The sequence below is a fragment of the Rhineura floridana genome, chromosome 5 (assembly GCF_030035675.1).
Source record: "Rhineura floridana isolate rRhiFlo1 chromosome 5, rRhiFlo1.hap2, whole genome shotgun sequence".
Lineage (NCBI taxonomy): Eukaryota > Metazoa > Chordata > Lepidosauria > Squamata > Rhineuridae > Rhineura > Rhineura floridana.
The window spans coordinates 28,069,731-28,085,786 of record NC_084484.1 but is presented as its reverse complement, the minus strand read 5'-3'; the positions used below and the strand labels follow the sequence as shown (position 1 = coordinate 28,085,786).

Here is a 16,056-nt window from a genome sequence, read left to right as displayed (position 1 = left end):
AGGAAGGGAATTCCAAAGCCTAGGGGCAGCCACCGAGAAGGCCCTCTCACGCGTCCCCACTAGTTGTACTTGAGAAGATGTGGGTATTGAGAGAAGGGCCTCTCCTGAGGATCTCAGGGCCCAGGCAGGCTCATACAGGGAGATACGGTCTGATAAATAGCCTGGACCTAAGCCGTATATAAACATTCCTAAAGCAATCTTGTTATTTCCTAGTGTTATCAAATAAATACTTTTATTGGTTTACCAAAAGCCTGATCCTTGGCTGGGGATACACAGACCAGAAGGGAGGGCAGGGTAATTACCAAGGCTGAAGGGAAACTGTATGTAATGGTGGCAGCGGTGAAGGAAGAAAATGTAACATCGTCAAGTATCCAGAGCAACCCAGGATTGTATGCTTTATAGACAAAGATACAGGGGGGTTGTGGACAACAAGGGCACCCAGACACAAAGTAACAAGCCATAGGGAGACTAAGGCGAACTCTCTAGTAGTATTGTTTACAGGGAGTGGCTGGTGCTGCTGTCTAGCAGTGGGATCTTGAGAGCTCTGTGCTAGAGCGGAGTGAGAAAAAATAAAAATGACAATCCTGACTGGTGGTTTCCTGAGGTGGTGCCTAGTGAAAGGCGGTAGCCACAAGCAGGTGGGAACCTGACAGGTGGAGCCAAAGGTGGGATCGTCACAGTATCCAACAGTGTTTGAATCCACACGTGCAAGGTCCTATGCAAACATGATATCCAGTATGTAAACATTCAGCATATTCAAGGGTGGGATGAGATGGTGCAATCTTGATTCCTTTGGATATGTACATTCCCTTGCACATGTACATTACTAGTACCAGAATCATATATGTCTAATCAGAAGTAAGGCCCACATTTCAAGGGAGCTTACTCCCAGGTATGTATAGGATTGCAGTCTAAATCTGCATAAGGCGTCTGATAAATTAACTTCCCATGGAGTACCAGTTCGCCATCTGGCCAAGCTTGAATATATAGTCTCATAACACAAATAGAAAACACTAACCACATTGAAACTACAACTAACATGAAACATAAACTTGCACACTGCTAGGTTAGTTCCCTGACACTTTAATCTCCACCCATTTTCCTTATGTTCTTTATTGCCATATTGCATCCCATGGTGGGCCTTGGTGGTAGTTATACTGGTAGTTTCTTAATGTGGAAAGTCTTCGAGATGCCAATATGGTGGTTACTACCTCCGCTGCTCTTAGCAGCCTTCCCCGCTCAACTTCCATGCGGTGAAGCTCAACCATTGCAGATTGGGGTGCCATAGAGGCCCCTGCAGCGGCAAATCCAGAGAAAGAGGCAGAGGCCAAGGGGGCGCCACAGATAAGTTGATTAGTTCTGAGAACCACGGCCTCCTCAGCCAATGCGGAACTAGAATGACACTGGCCCTCTCTAGCTTCACTTTCTTCAGCACTCAAGCTGGCAAAGGTGGAAAGATGTAAAGTGTTCCTGTCGGCCATGGAGAATTCAATGTGTCTACACCTTCTGCTACCAACGATGGGTACCAAGTATAGAACCTTCCCAGCTGATGGTTGATGTCAGAAGCAAAAAGATCCACATCAATTTTTCCAAACTTTCTACAGAGCTGTTTGAATACCTCTTTGTGAAGTTGCCACTTTCCCTGCAATATATCCTGTCTGCTTAACCAATCCACTTGTATGTTGTCCACCCCCTTTATGTACTCTGCTGTCAGTGAATGTAAGGACCTCTGCCAGGCTAGTAATCGTGATGCCTCCAGATGAAGTATCCGTGATTTTGCTCCTCCTTGATGATTTATGAATGCTTTCACAGAATTGTTGTCTGTCTCAACATCACGTGCTTGAGGCAGAAACGCAGCACAAAATGCTACAGTGCCAATCAAGCGGTCCTTAACTCCAGTAAATTAATGCTTTGTTTTGCTTCCTGAGGAGACCATGCTCCTTGTAGAAGCTCGCCTCTGCAGTGAGTGCCCCAACCACGTAGACTTGCATCTGTTGTTATAACCTCTCGTGGTGAATCCTTTAGAGACACACCTCTGCGTAAATTGCAATCCTTTGTGCACCACCGTAGAGCTGCCCTCAATTGTCCTGTTGGTGGAACCTGGAAATGTCTGGAATGTGCTATCTGAAATTGGTAAGATAACAGTGCCCACTGCAGAGGCCGAACGTGAAACCTGGCCCATGGCATAACTTGGATGGCAGATACTAGCATCCCCAAAACCTTTGCTAAGACCATGCGGTCCTCTGTGGTCTTCCCCAGCAATGGCTGTACAGCCAGCTTGATCTTTTCCACTCTTTCCTCTGAAAGAGATACTGTCTTCCAATCCGTATCTACCATTGCCCCTAGATGCTGCAGACGTTGCATTGGAATCAAATAGTTCTTCATAACTTTTACCAGAAATCCATGATCCGTGAGAGCTGCTAGGGTGACATGAATGTCCTGATAAGCTGGCTGCATTGACTGGGACTGAATCCAAATGTCGACTAATTATGGGTACAGATGCATCCCCTCTTGATGTAGATGAGCCAGAAGGGTCACCATTATCTTTATTTTTGGCAGGATGTTTCCTCCCTGATTGGTCTGCTACCGCATTGCTTGCAGGGTTTATAGTGCTTTGCTGCTGATTACTGGCCTCTCTCTGTGCTACCGCAAGAGTGAATGGGCCACACATTGACTGTGAAGCTGTTTGCTGTTGGGCAAAATGGCAGCTGCCTCCATGCATGCTGCTGCGGCTTTTTAAAAAAATTGTTATCTTATTGACTAACTGGGCTGAAAGTGCTACTGCACCAACCACTCCTGCGGCTTTGTGCCATGACTAGATTTTTAGAGTGCTCTGTACAGACTTTATTGTGATCCTTAGGCATTTCGCTGTTAGCAGACAAAGGTTTGTTGGTTTGGTTTTTATTTATTTTTTTAAAACAAAAATACTGTTCTTTAACTGGAGGAATCAACCCAGTAAATTCATAAATGTAACGGAATTAACATAAACACTTCAGCTAATTAACAGGGTAATTAATTTAGGGAATTAAACATTTAGAGTAATTAATTCAACAATAAATTAACTGATCAACGGACACAATGGTCACTCAATACTCAGACACGCATACAAATTCATTAGAAAGTTCTCTAAATGTAAATGTACTGCCTTAAAGTCGATTCTGACTTATGGCGACCCTATGAATAGGGTTTTCGTGAGGCTGAGAGGAAGCGACTACTCCAAACACATTCACGCACAATTCATTTACAACACTAAAGAAGATTTTGAATTTAAATAAGGATATAAGCTAGCCAGACTGAAGAGCAAGGTGAAAATCAGTACTGCTCAAGCAAGGCAGGAAAATGAACTAGCACTCTGTGGGAGGGGCTGTGGTGATGGTCTGTTGGAGTATTAACTCTTTCCTGCTTCAAGCAATATCAGAGGAAGACAGTACCCACTTGGTGGTGTCCTGGTGCCCACTGCAGAATGTGAAATCTCTCATGATCTTTTGAAGAATGGTTCCAATGTGCTGCTGTGAATCAGTGAAGTCATAGCAGTTTTTAGATCAAAAGAGATCTGAGAAAGGATTTTATATAAAGTTATATGACTTTAGTAACTGAATAAATCTGAAAAAGGGAAACTGTTTAGTAAATACAACTTTAAATTATTCTAACAATATAAATTATTTTTAATACCTACACAAGAATTCTGCTCAATAGTTAACTGCAATTATTCTCTAAGAAAACAATCCTTCATTTTTCACTTCTGCCGCAGATCCAGCTGCACTCAGAACAGCACTCAAGACTGAGAATATAGAACCATCTTCAAACAACAAGAAACACACCAATCAGCTATTTGGTGGGTGGGGTGTGTATGTTCTTCCTACTCTCTGCCTTCTTTCCTGAACAGCTATTAGACACAACTGGTATGATTTTTTCTTGAATGTTTAGGAATGTAACCTCAACCATTTTTGAACAGTGATGCCAATCCAATTCTGTATATTTGAAGCCCTTTTAGAAAAACAGAAATAATGCAAAGCAGCAAAATTATTTGGTGGAAGCAGGGTAAAGAATAAAGACAATCCCTTGCTTGTCCTCTAGAATTACTGACAGGTGGAATTATTCTATTTAGAGGGCTCTCTACTCACAGCCCTGGCAGCTGCATCAGCATAAAGAATCATGCATTAAGAATGTTTGCATAAAAAGAACCTTGGTCCAGTTAAAGAAATGTATGGGAAGCCTGGCTGCAGGCGAGTATGGTCTTCAGTTGGATCAGAGCGAGGTAGTTTAAAAGCATTATCCTACTTTGGTCCTTCATACTGAAATTAGATCTATGAATACACCAAGGTTTTTATATAGCTCTGTCCTTAGGAAATCTTATAGGTCTTTCTCCATATCACAACTTGCACTTCAAGCACGTTATTACTGAGATGGACTCTGAGACTCCTTTGCAATTACTTACATTTTCTAATTCTGTATTCTTTGCAGTTAGCTCTCTAAATTCCTTCATAAACATCTCTTTCACCTTCTCCAGTTCACTGGCCAATTTGTCTTTTTCTTCTTCTTTCCATTTGTGAAATAGCTGCCGAATCTCCTCCTCCTTGGATCTCTGTTCTTCATGCTCCTGAAATTGTGTTAAGATGTTATTCTGAGAATTCTCTTGTATGTACAACGGACTGCAAAGTTCCAGGCAGCACAAAGATCTTAGCCTGAGAAATCCAAGATGCATTCTTTTATTATTTTTTACTTAATTTTGTACATTTGCTCTACCTATAAGGGGCAGGGATCTCAAACTGGAGATTCTAGCAGTGGGGCTCAGTTTCTGAGCAAATGTGAAAATTTAACAGAGCAGGGAGCAGTTTGTTATCTCTCTGCTGGGATGTAGTATCACCACTACAGTTCCCAATTCAACAGAGATTTAGTGTCACATGAAGTTAATAGAGTTCCTCATCCAGTACAACTAGTTCTCACCTGGATCCTCAGTCTGAGCAAACTTGTTGCTCAAACACAATCTGAGCTGCCTTCAGATGTCCTACTCATGGGGACCATATCATCCCTGTGTTTTATTGACTCTACTGGCTCCCAAATTGTTTCCAGTCCCAGTTGAAAGTGCTGCTGATTTTGACCTTTAATGCCCTAAATGGCCTAGGACCAATGTACCTGAGGAACTTACACCCATATGTACCTGTCTGTAATTTAAGATCAGTTGCCTCTGGTCTCCTCTGCGGGCCTGGAATGAAAAATGTTAAGACTGGCAGGCACGCGCACAAGAGAGCCTTTTCCGCCATGGCTCCCAAGCTCTGGAATACCCCCAAGATGCCCACTCTACTCCCTCCGTGATGGCATTCTGGAGACATTTGAAAACCACCTTGTTCTAGAGAGACTTTGGGAAGGACTGAAGATATAGCCTGAAACTGATTTTATTTTTTCCCCCTTTTGGTTTTCCCTCTTTCGTCCACTTTTAACATCACTCTCCTAGATTTCTTAATTGTATTTTATTTAGTTTTATCTATTTTAATGTGTTTTGTGTGTTTGTGTGATTTTATTGTGAGCTACCCTGAGTAGCCTTGCTTTAGGGTAGGATGGTGGGATAGAAATACTTTAAATAAATTAAAAATCCTGCTTGCCCAGACGCCTATTTTGGTCCAGACTACCATGCCTGACAACTTAAAACCCCTGTAATGAATTTGTTGATCAAAATAATCCCTGTTCCCAGACTGACTCAAGGATACCTATAAAGGTTATCCATTCCCCAACCTGATGCACTGAGTCAGCAATGCATGTTGTGTGGGAAAGGAACACAGCCATTTAATAATTCACATTTGTTTTGCTTTACTCATTGGGATTAAGGACCACAGCCTTAATTCATTACTTGTGATATTACTGAATAGCATCTAGAGTACTGATACAGAGTACACCCCACCTTAGACAATTTGGCTACATGAGTGTGTTGCTCAGCTTCTAATTGAGACCGGGTAAGCTGTAACTGTTCCTTGAGCTTGTTGATCTCTTCCTGCAACTTATCCGTCTGTGCTTTTTGCTTCTGATCTGTTAAAAGAAATTCATATTTGTGGGCTGTTGTTTTTATTTTGAGAAATGAAACTCTTCCCACAGAGGCACTTCAAGAATGCATTTCCACATTGCTTTCTGTAGATAGCAATGTCAAGTGCATTCTACCTCAGGACATTATCACCCAGAGGCTGCAAGCAGGAACTCTGCAAGGTACTTTGAGAGTCATAGTTTTACTGAAAAAGATGAACAGTTTTGAAATGTTTGTACTCCCCAAACATTGACCTGAAATGTGGTCCAGGCAAATTCCTCTTCATGCAAGCTGCCTCTGCCTTAGCTAATCAGTGCTGTCCATAGCCAGTTTTTGCTTGTACATCTGTGCTTTCCAGAGTTTATTATTTATTTGATTTATATCCTGCCCTTCCTCCCAGGGCGGCACTCCAAGTTCAGCCTTCTGGAAAAGTCTCAGATCCCTCCAAATCATCAGAGCAAGGAGTGCACTGATTAAAGGTCCAATAACATCAGACAAAAGAAAATTGGTGATGGTTTTAGCAACATACATTTTATAACTTGTGTCAGCTAGTTGATAAATGCAGGCATATCATGGAAAAGAAGGGATGTCTGTGTTGAAAGATTAAATGCTTTCACCAGCAGCAGGGCCACATAATAGATTTAAAATATTTAATCTTTCTTCCTACAAGGGAATCAACTGAGACCTGCTTTGGACATTATACAGCATAATCTTATGCCTCTTTACTCAGAGGTACATCTTAATTCAGTGGTGTTTATTCCCAGATATGTATGCCTGCATACCTACCTCAATTTTATCCTCACAACAGCCCTGTAAGGTAGGTTAGGCTAAGAGAGAGCGACTGGCCCAAGGTCACCCAATGAAATTCATGGATGAGTGAGGATTTGAGTCCTGGTCTCCCAGATCCTAGTCCTGCACTCTAACACTACACTAGAATTGTAGTCATTATTTCATACACGCAGAATCACACTTTTGCATGAAGACTTATTATTTTCTGATGTATGTTTTCTACACTTAGCAGACATTCTGAGATAGAAACAGAGAGCTCTGTTCCGAAGGGATGGACAATGGCCTCCACTACCCTCGACCAAATTCTTTGCTATATTGTGTTTTGAAATGAACTGACATTGCACTGTTATTGTAATGCTATATTGATACATTGTGAATCAGAACTTACCAATATGTGGTTCTAGTGCATGGCGACGCTGCAGATGACTGTGCAGGAAGGAATAGTTCATAAAAGCTTTGTCACAAAATTGACACTGTAAAATAAAAGTAATTTTGTTAAAGAAGAACAAAAACTCATATATGCAACTATGACAGGTACATATGAGAAATTAGCTGTGTATATTTCAGTGCTGGTACAAGGTCCATTCTCAACTTATGGCTGCATTTCTCTGAATATAAGCCATTTAAATGGATTTAGCAGTAACAGACAAAACAGGCAAAGCAATCCTCAAAGTCCAGTGTTGGCACAAAAGAAGGAGTAAAACCCATAGATATTAAATTGTAAAAACATTTTTTTTAGATCTGCAATTCAGGAAACTGACTTCTGCTGCTTTTATACCAAATTTAATACCAAATCAGGAACTTACAGTCTCAGGACCTTAAAAACAGGAACAGATTCTGTTTTGATTTATGGTTCTACCTTTTTGTTCCTATTACACCAGTAAAAATAAAGGTTTAGAATGCACCTATTTCTGCATTAATCCATCATATTATTCCAGTGTTATAAGCAGAGGCACCAGTAAAAATACTGGAATCAGAATGCCACTGTTGAATAACTTACAAACTATTTACTCCAGATCATTCTTGCAACCTCGTCCTAGATGGCAGGCCCTGTATATCATTGAATTCTAGGGTAGACATGTTTATTCCATTGACCAGAAAACCCCCCAAATATCATCTTACTACAAAAAATTGTGACAGTGATTGGTAAAACAGGGCCACTCCCGTTACTACTAGAATGTGACATAAAATGCAGGAGGCTGCTTCTATCCTAAAGCTAGTACATTTAGTAAAGCTCACTTCTCAGAGGCAGAGGTACATAACAGCAGAGCAGAGGTTCCCTTTTGCCAGCACTAGTGGCAAAAGACATATTATTCTGTTTGTGATTTGCAGGTGCATAATCAGTTGCTCTTTAATATGCCTCAAACATACACATCTTCCTAAAGGAACTACTACTCATACAGCCACAAGAGTGGCTGTATATTATAGCCAGCGTGGGTTTTTCACATTCCGCAATGTTAAATTGAAAATACCCCCCATGCCATTCTGAGGCTTCCCATAAGCTCATTTCAAAACAAAACCTTACAAAACTTATAGTCCTGAACTCAGAAATGCTTGCTTAACAACACTCTCAATTTTCATGGCAATACACAAAACAGTCAGAGAGAATAGAGAGTTCAAAGTCTAAAAAAAACGGGAAAAACTCCAGAGCCCTTTTGGACTTTTTTCTGTCAGTGTTCTCATAATCTGTTGAAATCATTAAAAATCAGCCATGTTCACAGAGTACCTGTAATCCTAATACTGACCTTGCCCCATATTCTGACCTTCATCTTCTGCAGTTTAAGTTAAAAAAATGCCTGGCTGTTTTTTAAATTAATTTAAGAAATTATGGCTGGAACCCTATGACAACGTCGGGCATGCTCAGTAAGAACCAACTGTCAGTGTTCTAAAAACCAGACTCACAGCTGCTGGGCTTGGCTAATCAGGGGGCCACACCCACAACAGACTTTGATTTCACTTGAGACAGTCATGGCTTCCCTCAGAGAATCCTGGGAAGTGTGGTTTGTGAAAGTTGCTGAGAGGAGACTCCTATTCCACTGAGAGAGCTCCAGTGGCCAGACTGGTTTAACAGTCAGCAACTCTGATTGAAGGTCTGTGAGGAGAACAGGTCATCTCCTAGCAACTCTTAGCACCCTTCACTAACTACACTTCCCAGGATTCTTTGGGAGAAGCCACGACTGCCTAAAGTGAAATAAAGGCCTGGTGTGGATGTGGCCAGGGTCAGCTTTGGTTTAAATTTGGGTGGGAGGCTACATGGGCCTGCTTTAAAATAAAAAGGTGAGGGAAACGCTGAAAAGCAATGATACTGTTCACAATGTTTTCCTTTTGGAAAGGAAAGCATTTTCCCCTCTGCCCACTCACCCAATCTCCTCCCCTCCCTGCCCCTCCCCCGTGTCAGTGTTGGACTAGGACCTGGGAGACCAGGGTTTGAATCCCCACACAGCCATGAAGCTGACTGGATGACCTTGGGCCAGTCACTGCCTCTCAGCCTCAGAGGAGGACAATGGTAAAACTACCTCTGAATACCATTTACCATGAAAACCCTATTTAAAGGGTTGCCGTAAGTCCAGTCAACTAGAAGGAAGTCCATTTCCAAACATGATTGCACAGAAATAAATCCCACTGAACTCAAAAAGTATGCAAATGATCTTTAAAGGTTGTGCAGGGGGAAGGGAGAATTTCACCTTGTGGTTTTTCCCATTACAGTGTTGCAAGAAAACCTGTACTTGGCTGAATTGTCTCTTCTCTTAAATATACAGAATCATTCTCAGGCCCTGAGCCTGGCAACCCTAAATCAAACCCACCCTCCCTTCTCCCTCTATCCCCTTCCCCTTCCTTTGCCCCTCCCTCCCCATCCCCTTCCAATCCCCCCTCCCCCCTCCTCCCCATGGTCAGTTTTATCTATCTTAAACATGATTGCACGGAGGTAAATACCACTGAACTCTATAAGCATGCAAATGATCAAACCTCCCCTCCCCTCCCCTCCCCTTGCCCCCCTCCAATATGCTCCTTCCCCTCTCCTCCCCATGTTCAGTTTTTCCTATCCTAACCGTGATTGCATAGAAGTAAATCCCATTGAACTCAATAAGCACGCAAATGATCAGACCTGCTTTTCCCTTCCTTCCCCTCTCCTCTCCCTTTCTCCTCCCCCACTTCCTTCTTCCTCCTTCCTTGCCCACTCCAGCCCTCCCTCCCTCCCTCTCTCCGGTCAGTTTTACCTGTCCCAAGCATGATTGCACAGGAGTAAATCATACTGAACTCAATAAACATGCAAAGGAGAAGAAGGGCAGGTTTGATCAGTCATGGCTAGGATAGGTAAAATTGACCATGGAGGAAGAGGAGGGGGAGGGGAGAGTAGAGGGAAGGAGGAAGGGGGGAGCAGAAGGAGGGGGAGGGGCAGGAGGGGATTGGAAGGGGAAGGGGTAAAGGAAGGGCGAGTGAAAGGGCAAAAGGGAGGGGATGGGAGGGAGGAGGAGATGAAGGCAGATCATTTACATGGTTTGATCATGCTTAGGATAAGTGAAACTGACCTGGGGAGGGACAGGGAGGGAGTAGCAGGGGAGGAAAGGGAGGGGGAGGTAGAGGGAAGGGAGGAGATTGGATGGGTAGGCACTGGGCAGAGGGGAAGCCCCTTTCCTTTCCAAAAGGAAAACATTGTGAACTGTATAACTGCTTTTTCAGCGTTTCCCCCACCTTTTTATTCTACAGCAGGCATATGTAGCTTCCCACCTAAATTTAAACCAAAGCTGTCCCTGGCCACATCCACACCAGCCCTTTATTTCACTTTACACAGTCATGGCTTCTCCCAAAGAATCCTGGGAAGAGTAGTTAGTGAAGGGTACTGAGAGCTGCTAGTATAAGCCATGTTCCCCTCACAGAGATTTAATCAGAGCGGCTGGCTGTTAAACCACTCTGGCCACTAGAGCTCCGTCAGGGGAATAAGAGTCTTCTCTCAGTACCCTTCACAAACTACACTTCCCAGGATTCTTTGGGGGAAGCCCTGACTGTCTAAAGTGAAATAAAGGGGTGGTGTGGGTGTGGCCCCCTGATCAGCCAAGCCAAGCAGCTGTGAGTATGGCCTTTAGAACACTGACAGTTGGTTCTTACTGAGCATGCCTGGCCTTATCACTGAGTTCAGTGCTAACTTCTTAACTAAAAATCAGCCAGGCTTTTTTTTTTTTAACTTTTAAACTGCAGAAGATGAAGGTCAGAGTATGGGGTAAAGTCAGTACAGTACAGTACTAGGATTCCACGTACCCTGTGAACATGGCTGATTTTTAATTAATGTCAACAAATTACGAGAACTCTGACAGAAAAAAAGTCCGAAAGGGGTTTGGCTTTTTTCTCTTTTTACACTTTGAATTCTTGATCCTCTCTGACTGTTTTGTGTATAGCAATGAAAATTTAGAGGGTTGTTTAGCAAGCGTTTCTGAGTTCAGCAGTATACGTTTTGTAAGGTTTTGCTTTCACATGAGTTTATGGGAAGCATCAGAATGGCATGGGGGTATTTTCAATTTAACATTGTGGAATGTGAGAAATCCATGCTGACTATATATAATATACAGCCACTGTTGTGGTTGTATAATGTAAGAGTAAGGTTTTCTACAGTGAATAGGGATATTGTTTGGATTTGGGCTCCTTAAAACATCTGCATTTGACCACTACCCCCAATCGCTTCTTGTCCTATTCTCAATGGATATGGTGAAAATCACCCACATAAAGTGTATGGCTTGCTTCAGGTAAAGATATTTAAAACACATTAAAATGATGAGAAACTGAAGAGTGCTTGATTCAGTTACTGTATGGCCTGGGACCCCAACACCTTGCAGAATACCTCTTGTGACATGAGTACCTGGGCCACAAGGCTATCATCCAAGGTCCTTCTTACTTCAGAGGATAAGTAGAGAGAGGGCCTTTTGTACAGTGGCCCAGTGTTTATGGAACACTCTCCTCAGTGAGGCCCACATGGCACTGATTTTAACATCTTTTTTGCACCAGGCATATACTTTCCTCTTCTCTCAGGCCTTTGATTGTTAATATATTCAATTATGCTTCCATTTTACTGGCTAATATTTGTGTCAGATATGATATAGATATTTTCATGGGGATAAATGCTTCTAGTTTTTAGAACTAAATTGAAAAACGGGGTTATAGCTATTTGTGTTTTAACTTTGTATATTATATATTGTAGTATTTTATATTGTAAGTCACCTCAATACTAGTTTTAGTAGTAGGCATCTAAGTAGTAGTAGCAGTAGTAGTAATAATAATAATGCATTGTGATAAAAACAAAGTGTTCATGTATCAGGATCATGGCCCTATCCTTGCTCATAAGCAGTCCTGACAATTTGTTTTCTGGAAGTGGGATTATGTGCTCAACTCTTCTCAGGAATGAGGATTGCGGTTGCAAAAAATGTCTAAACCTAAGGCTTGAGCACAGACACTTTGGATACAACCGAAGCATAGCTTTGAATACTTAAATCACATTTATCTCAATGGGATTTGGGCATACATAACTGAGCACTGGATTGTAGCCTTAATTTGTGCTGCAATATTGAAAAGTTATACTACAGAGACAAAAGAAACAACAAATACAGTTTGAAGCTCTGCCTATAAGGACGGTAAGTGAAAGGTAAATACTTTGAGCTGCCTTTAGCTATAGCCTGAGGCCTGGTCTACACACAGAGATGACAGAAAGGATTGTTTCACTTCAGGCTGCTGGCAGGCAATCACATTATTGAACACTCTGCTGGGTAAAATAAATAACAATGTCTATGTAAGTAGAAAAATAGCAGAACATGGAAGGTGATGGGCTAGAAAAAACCTTTTCCCCCAACAGGCTATTTTTCCACTTGCAGAGAATTTTTATGTGGTATCGCTTTCCTGCAGTCTGGTGCAGTCCATTCTACCACTTCAGCATTTTACAACCTTATCCTGGTGCATGTGTAGACCAGGCCCTATCGTCAGATACTCCCAAGACAGCTGAGCATTGAACACAGAAATATTTTCCCATGAGCTGCCATTACACATATGAAAAAAAGAGAGCTTCAACTTCTTTATTCCTAAACCCGCAGACTCTGATCTAGAATCATTAACTGTTTCTTATGGTGATATACTCTGCATCTGTTGCTGATACTCTTCTTCAAGTAAGCCAAGCGTAAACATTCCAGCTGAAAAGGAGGAGGTTATCTGAATAGTCTCCAAATCCTACGTCAGTACTTATAGAGGAAAAGAAGGTAACTGGAAGCCAATATATTTAGGGGCATATGTTGATAGTTTTCATCATATCTATTAAGAATAGAATAAACAATGAGTTTCACTTACATGAAGGTAAATTTAGATTAACAGCACAATCCTATGCATATTTACTCAGAAGTCTCACTGTGTTCAACTGTGAATAGATGGTAAATGTGTACAGGATGGCATCCTAAACATTAGAAAAAGCTCCCTAGGTTTAATAGCAGCTAAGTAACAGAAAAAGCCCAGAGGTTACTTCAATTTTAACAGGCATCTGTTGCAGTCACTGTCCTTAGAGTATACGTCCTTACTTAGTATATTTAGGCTGCTTTACACATGGGGCTTATTGCGTCAATTTTGCAGACTAAAATGGCAGCACTTCCGTCCCTATTTCTCAAATTCCTTTCACACTGCAGTACCCATTGTGTTAAGGAACCATGTCTTTTTCAGGCGATATACTGGCATTTCATGCACGTCTTCCACACTGCTTTAATGAACAATGTCTTGTTTCATCCCTCACCCATTATACACATGCACATTGTAGTTCCCTCAAAATTCACTGTGCGAATTAGTGTCTGAACACAGGAGTGTATGGGGGGAAAGGAGAAATGCTACCCGTGCCTATGCCAGAATACCAGTACAATTTTCATCAGGCAAAAAATATTGACACATGCCTAAAGGGCAGATGCACATTGAATGCCAGGATGTCTGTCACGTGAACAACTGCAGCTAGTGCAAAACTCCCTCAATTTTCTGGGTTCCCAAACTTGCAAAAGGATTATTTCTGGAATCATTTATCACAGAAATGAGCATGAAACTTCCACTATATTCCACTAGATTTCTGAAATTAGGTTTTATGTAGAGTGAAAGATCCAACAAAATGGGCAAATGACCAGGTAAGAAATTGTCAGAATAACAGAATAAAGTGCAGTGTGAAAGCAGCCTTAGTACAAAATATAGTTAGTCCTACCTTGGAGAAGAAGCAGGATACCTCTTCAAGCTTGATTCCATGTTCACTATTTCTAGAGATACTTACAACCTAATCTCAACCTAATCTCTGAGATGCATGACATGTCAAACCTATGCTAGTACACCATCACAAAACATGACATCTGAGTAACAAAAGTCTAAAAAAGGTATACCAATAATGTTCTGCTTATGCAAGTCTTATTGTTACTGGGATCTTCGTCAGGGATATCTTGATTGTCTGGGGAGACAACCCTATCAGTCCTCCGTATTCAGTGTAACACAGGAGTGTATATATCCAATCTGGTGTACTGATAATCAGTTGCTGGGGTTCAGTGTTTGCCATAATAAAAGCTTTTAAAAACAAAGTATGGTACATAAAGAAACTGTATACCATAAGGTGACATTCCAGTATTTTCTTAAGTCAGCATGATTTCCTTGTTTGCTTCGTCTGACTGAAATCTACAACCTATTCTCAAATGAGAAACAAAGCTGTCTGTGGGTTGAACTATATTTAAGGAACTCAAGATTACTTCCTAACCCGTCCTTTAGAGATACATCAAGCAGCACAATTGCTAACTTGGAGGCACCTAAGTCGGTCAAAGGGAAACAAGTGTAGAAGTAATCACGGAAATGACAGCAACCATGCCATTCCAAGCTATGATCAAAGAGTCTTAATATCTCACTTGAATAATCCATTTTGTACTTAGAAGAGGTAGTTAAAGAGTGGTTCCCCCAACATTTCATGCTGTAGCAATTCTAATGGCCTAACCACACAGTATTTACTCTGTGGATTGGATGCCCTAAATCAACACCTCTTTGCCTCTGCAGGATAACATTCAATTTACACACCTATGTGGGGTGGACACCTCTGCCAAACGCACCAAGGGTCAGGATGGGACTGTCCCATTTTCAATGGGTGGCCTTCTGAAGGGTCTACTGCATGCTACCAGGCAACCCTTGTGGACAACACATGCCTGCCCCTCAATCCTATGTACCTTTACTCAGTAGCCCAGTCCCAATTAAGTGCACACAGACTGCATCCCAGCCTCAGGTTGGTGATTTGTTGGATACAGAATGAATGGGTGGAAGAGGAACTCATCCTACACATATTTATATGGAAGTAAGTTCAACTGAACTCAATGGACCATACTTCTGAGTAATCATGCACAGACTTTACACCATAACTAAATGACTGTGTGTGTGTACTGCCTTCAAGTCGATTCCGACTTCTGGCGACCCTATGAATAGGGTTTTCACGAGGTTGAGAGGCAGTGACTGGCCCAAGGTCACCCAGTGCGTTTAATGGCTGTGTGGGGATTCAAACCCTGGTCTCCCAGGTCGTAGTCTAACACCTTAACACACTACACCACACTGGCTCTAAGTAAATGATTAGGATTAATTTGAAGTAAAGGCATGGGAGTGCCTGTTTAAAACTCCGACCCACCTGGTGGCAGGCGGTCCCAGCCTGGAGCATCATCTGCTGGGTGCTGATCATCTTCTTGCGGCGTTTGCACTCCTCCTTGAGCAGCAGAACCTCCTGGGCTCCGCGGGCGACATCCTTGGCGAGCAGGTCGCGGTGGGCGTCGGCGGCTCGGAGGAGCTCTTGGTTGGCGCGGAGCTGGGCGCTGAGGTAGTCCTGGGAGTGGAGCAAGTACTCAAGGCAGAGCTGCGCCAGGCGCAAGAGCTTGAGGAGGAGCGCGTCGACGGGGGCCTGGCAGTGCGGGCAGCGCTCCCGCTCGGCGTTGCAGAATGTGACGTGCCCTAGGTGCTCCTGCAGCACCGCCACGTCCAGCTCGGCCGCCACCCGTTCCACGTCCACAGCGCTTAGGCGCCGCCAGTCCGGGCTGTTGTGCCGGGGTCGGAACTGGAAAGGGGGCAGCGCCGCCGGGACCGGCGAAGCCGCCGAGGCCATTATCAACGCGCTAGGCTGGCGGAAAGCTGCGGGGAAGAATGAGGCAGAGGCCTGTTAGTCAGCGTCCAGGGCGGTTCGGGCCCGGCCACCCTCCTCCAGGCGGTTCGCATGCCCCTGCTGGGTCTTGTAGGCC

At 42.9% G+C, this 16,056-nt stretch overlaps 1 protein-coding gene across 9 annotated transcripts in view; it reads right to left on the bottom strand.

The window, feature by feature from the left end:
• DZIP1 (DAZ interacting zinc finger protein 1) overlaps positions 1–16,056 on the bottom strand; it is a 71,908-nt gene that overhangs the window by 47,412 nt on the left and 8,440 nt on the right. For 7 of the 9 annotated variants that reach the window (XM_061630092.1, XM_061630094.1, XM_061630093.1 and 4 more), the window contains exons 2-6: positions 15,456–15,949; positions 7,194–7,278; positions 5,900–6,024; positions 4,439–4,600; positions 3,432–3,509 (exon numbers count right to left, since the gene is read on the bottom strand). In XM_061630092.1, the coding sequence (XP_061486076.1) occupies positions 3,432–3,509; positions 4,439–4,600; positions 5,900–6,024; positions 7,194–7,278; positions 15,456–15,923 (918 nt within the window). In that variant the 5' untranslated portion in view covers positions 15,924–15,949. The remainder of the gene's footprint in view (positions 1–3,431; positions 3,510–4,438; positions 4,601–5,899; positions 6,025–7,193; positions 7,279–15,455; positions 15,950–16,056) is intronic. The other 2 variants (XM_061630090.1, XM_061630097.1) reach the window with 1 other exon arrangement.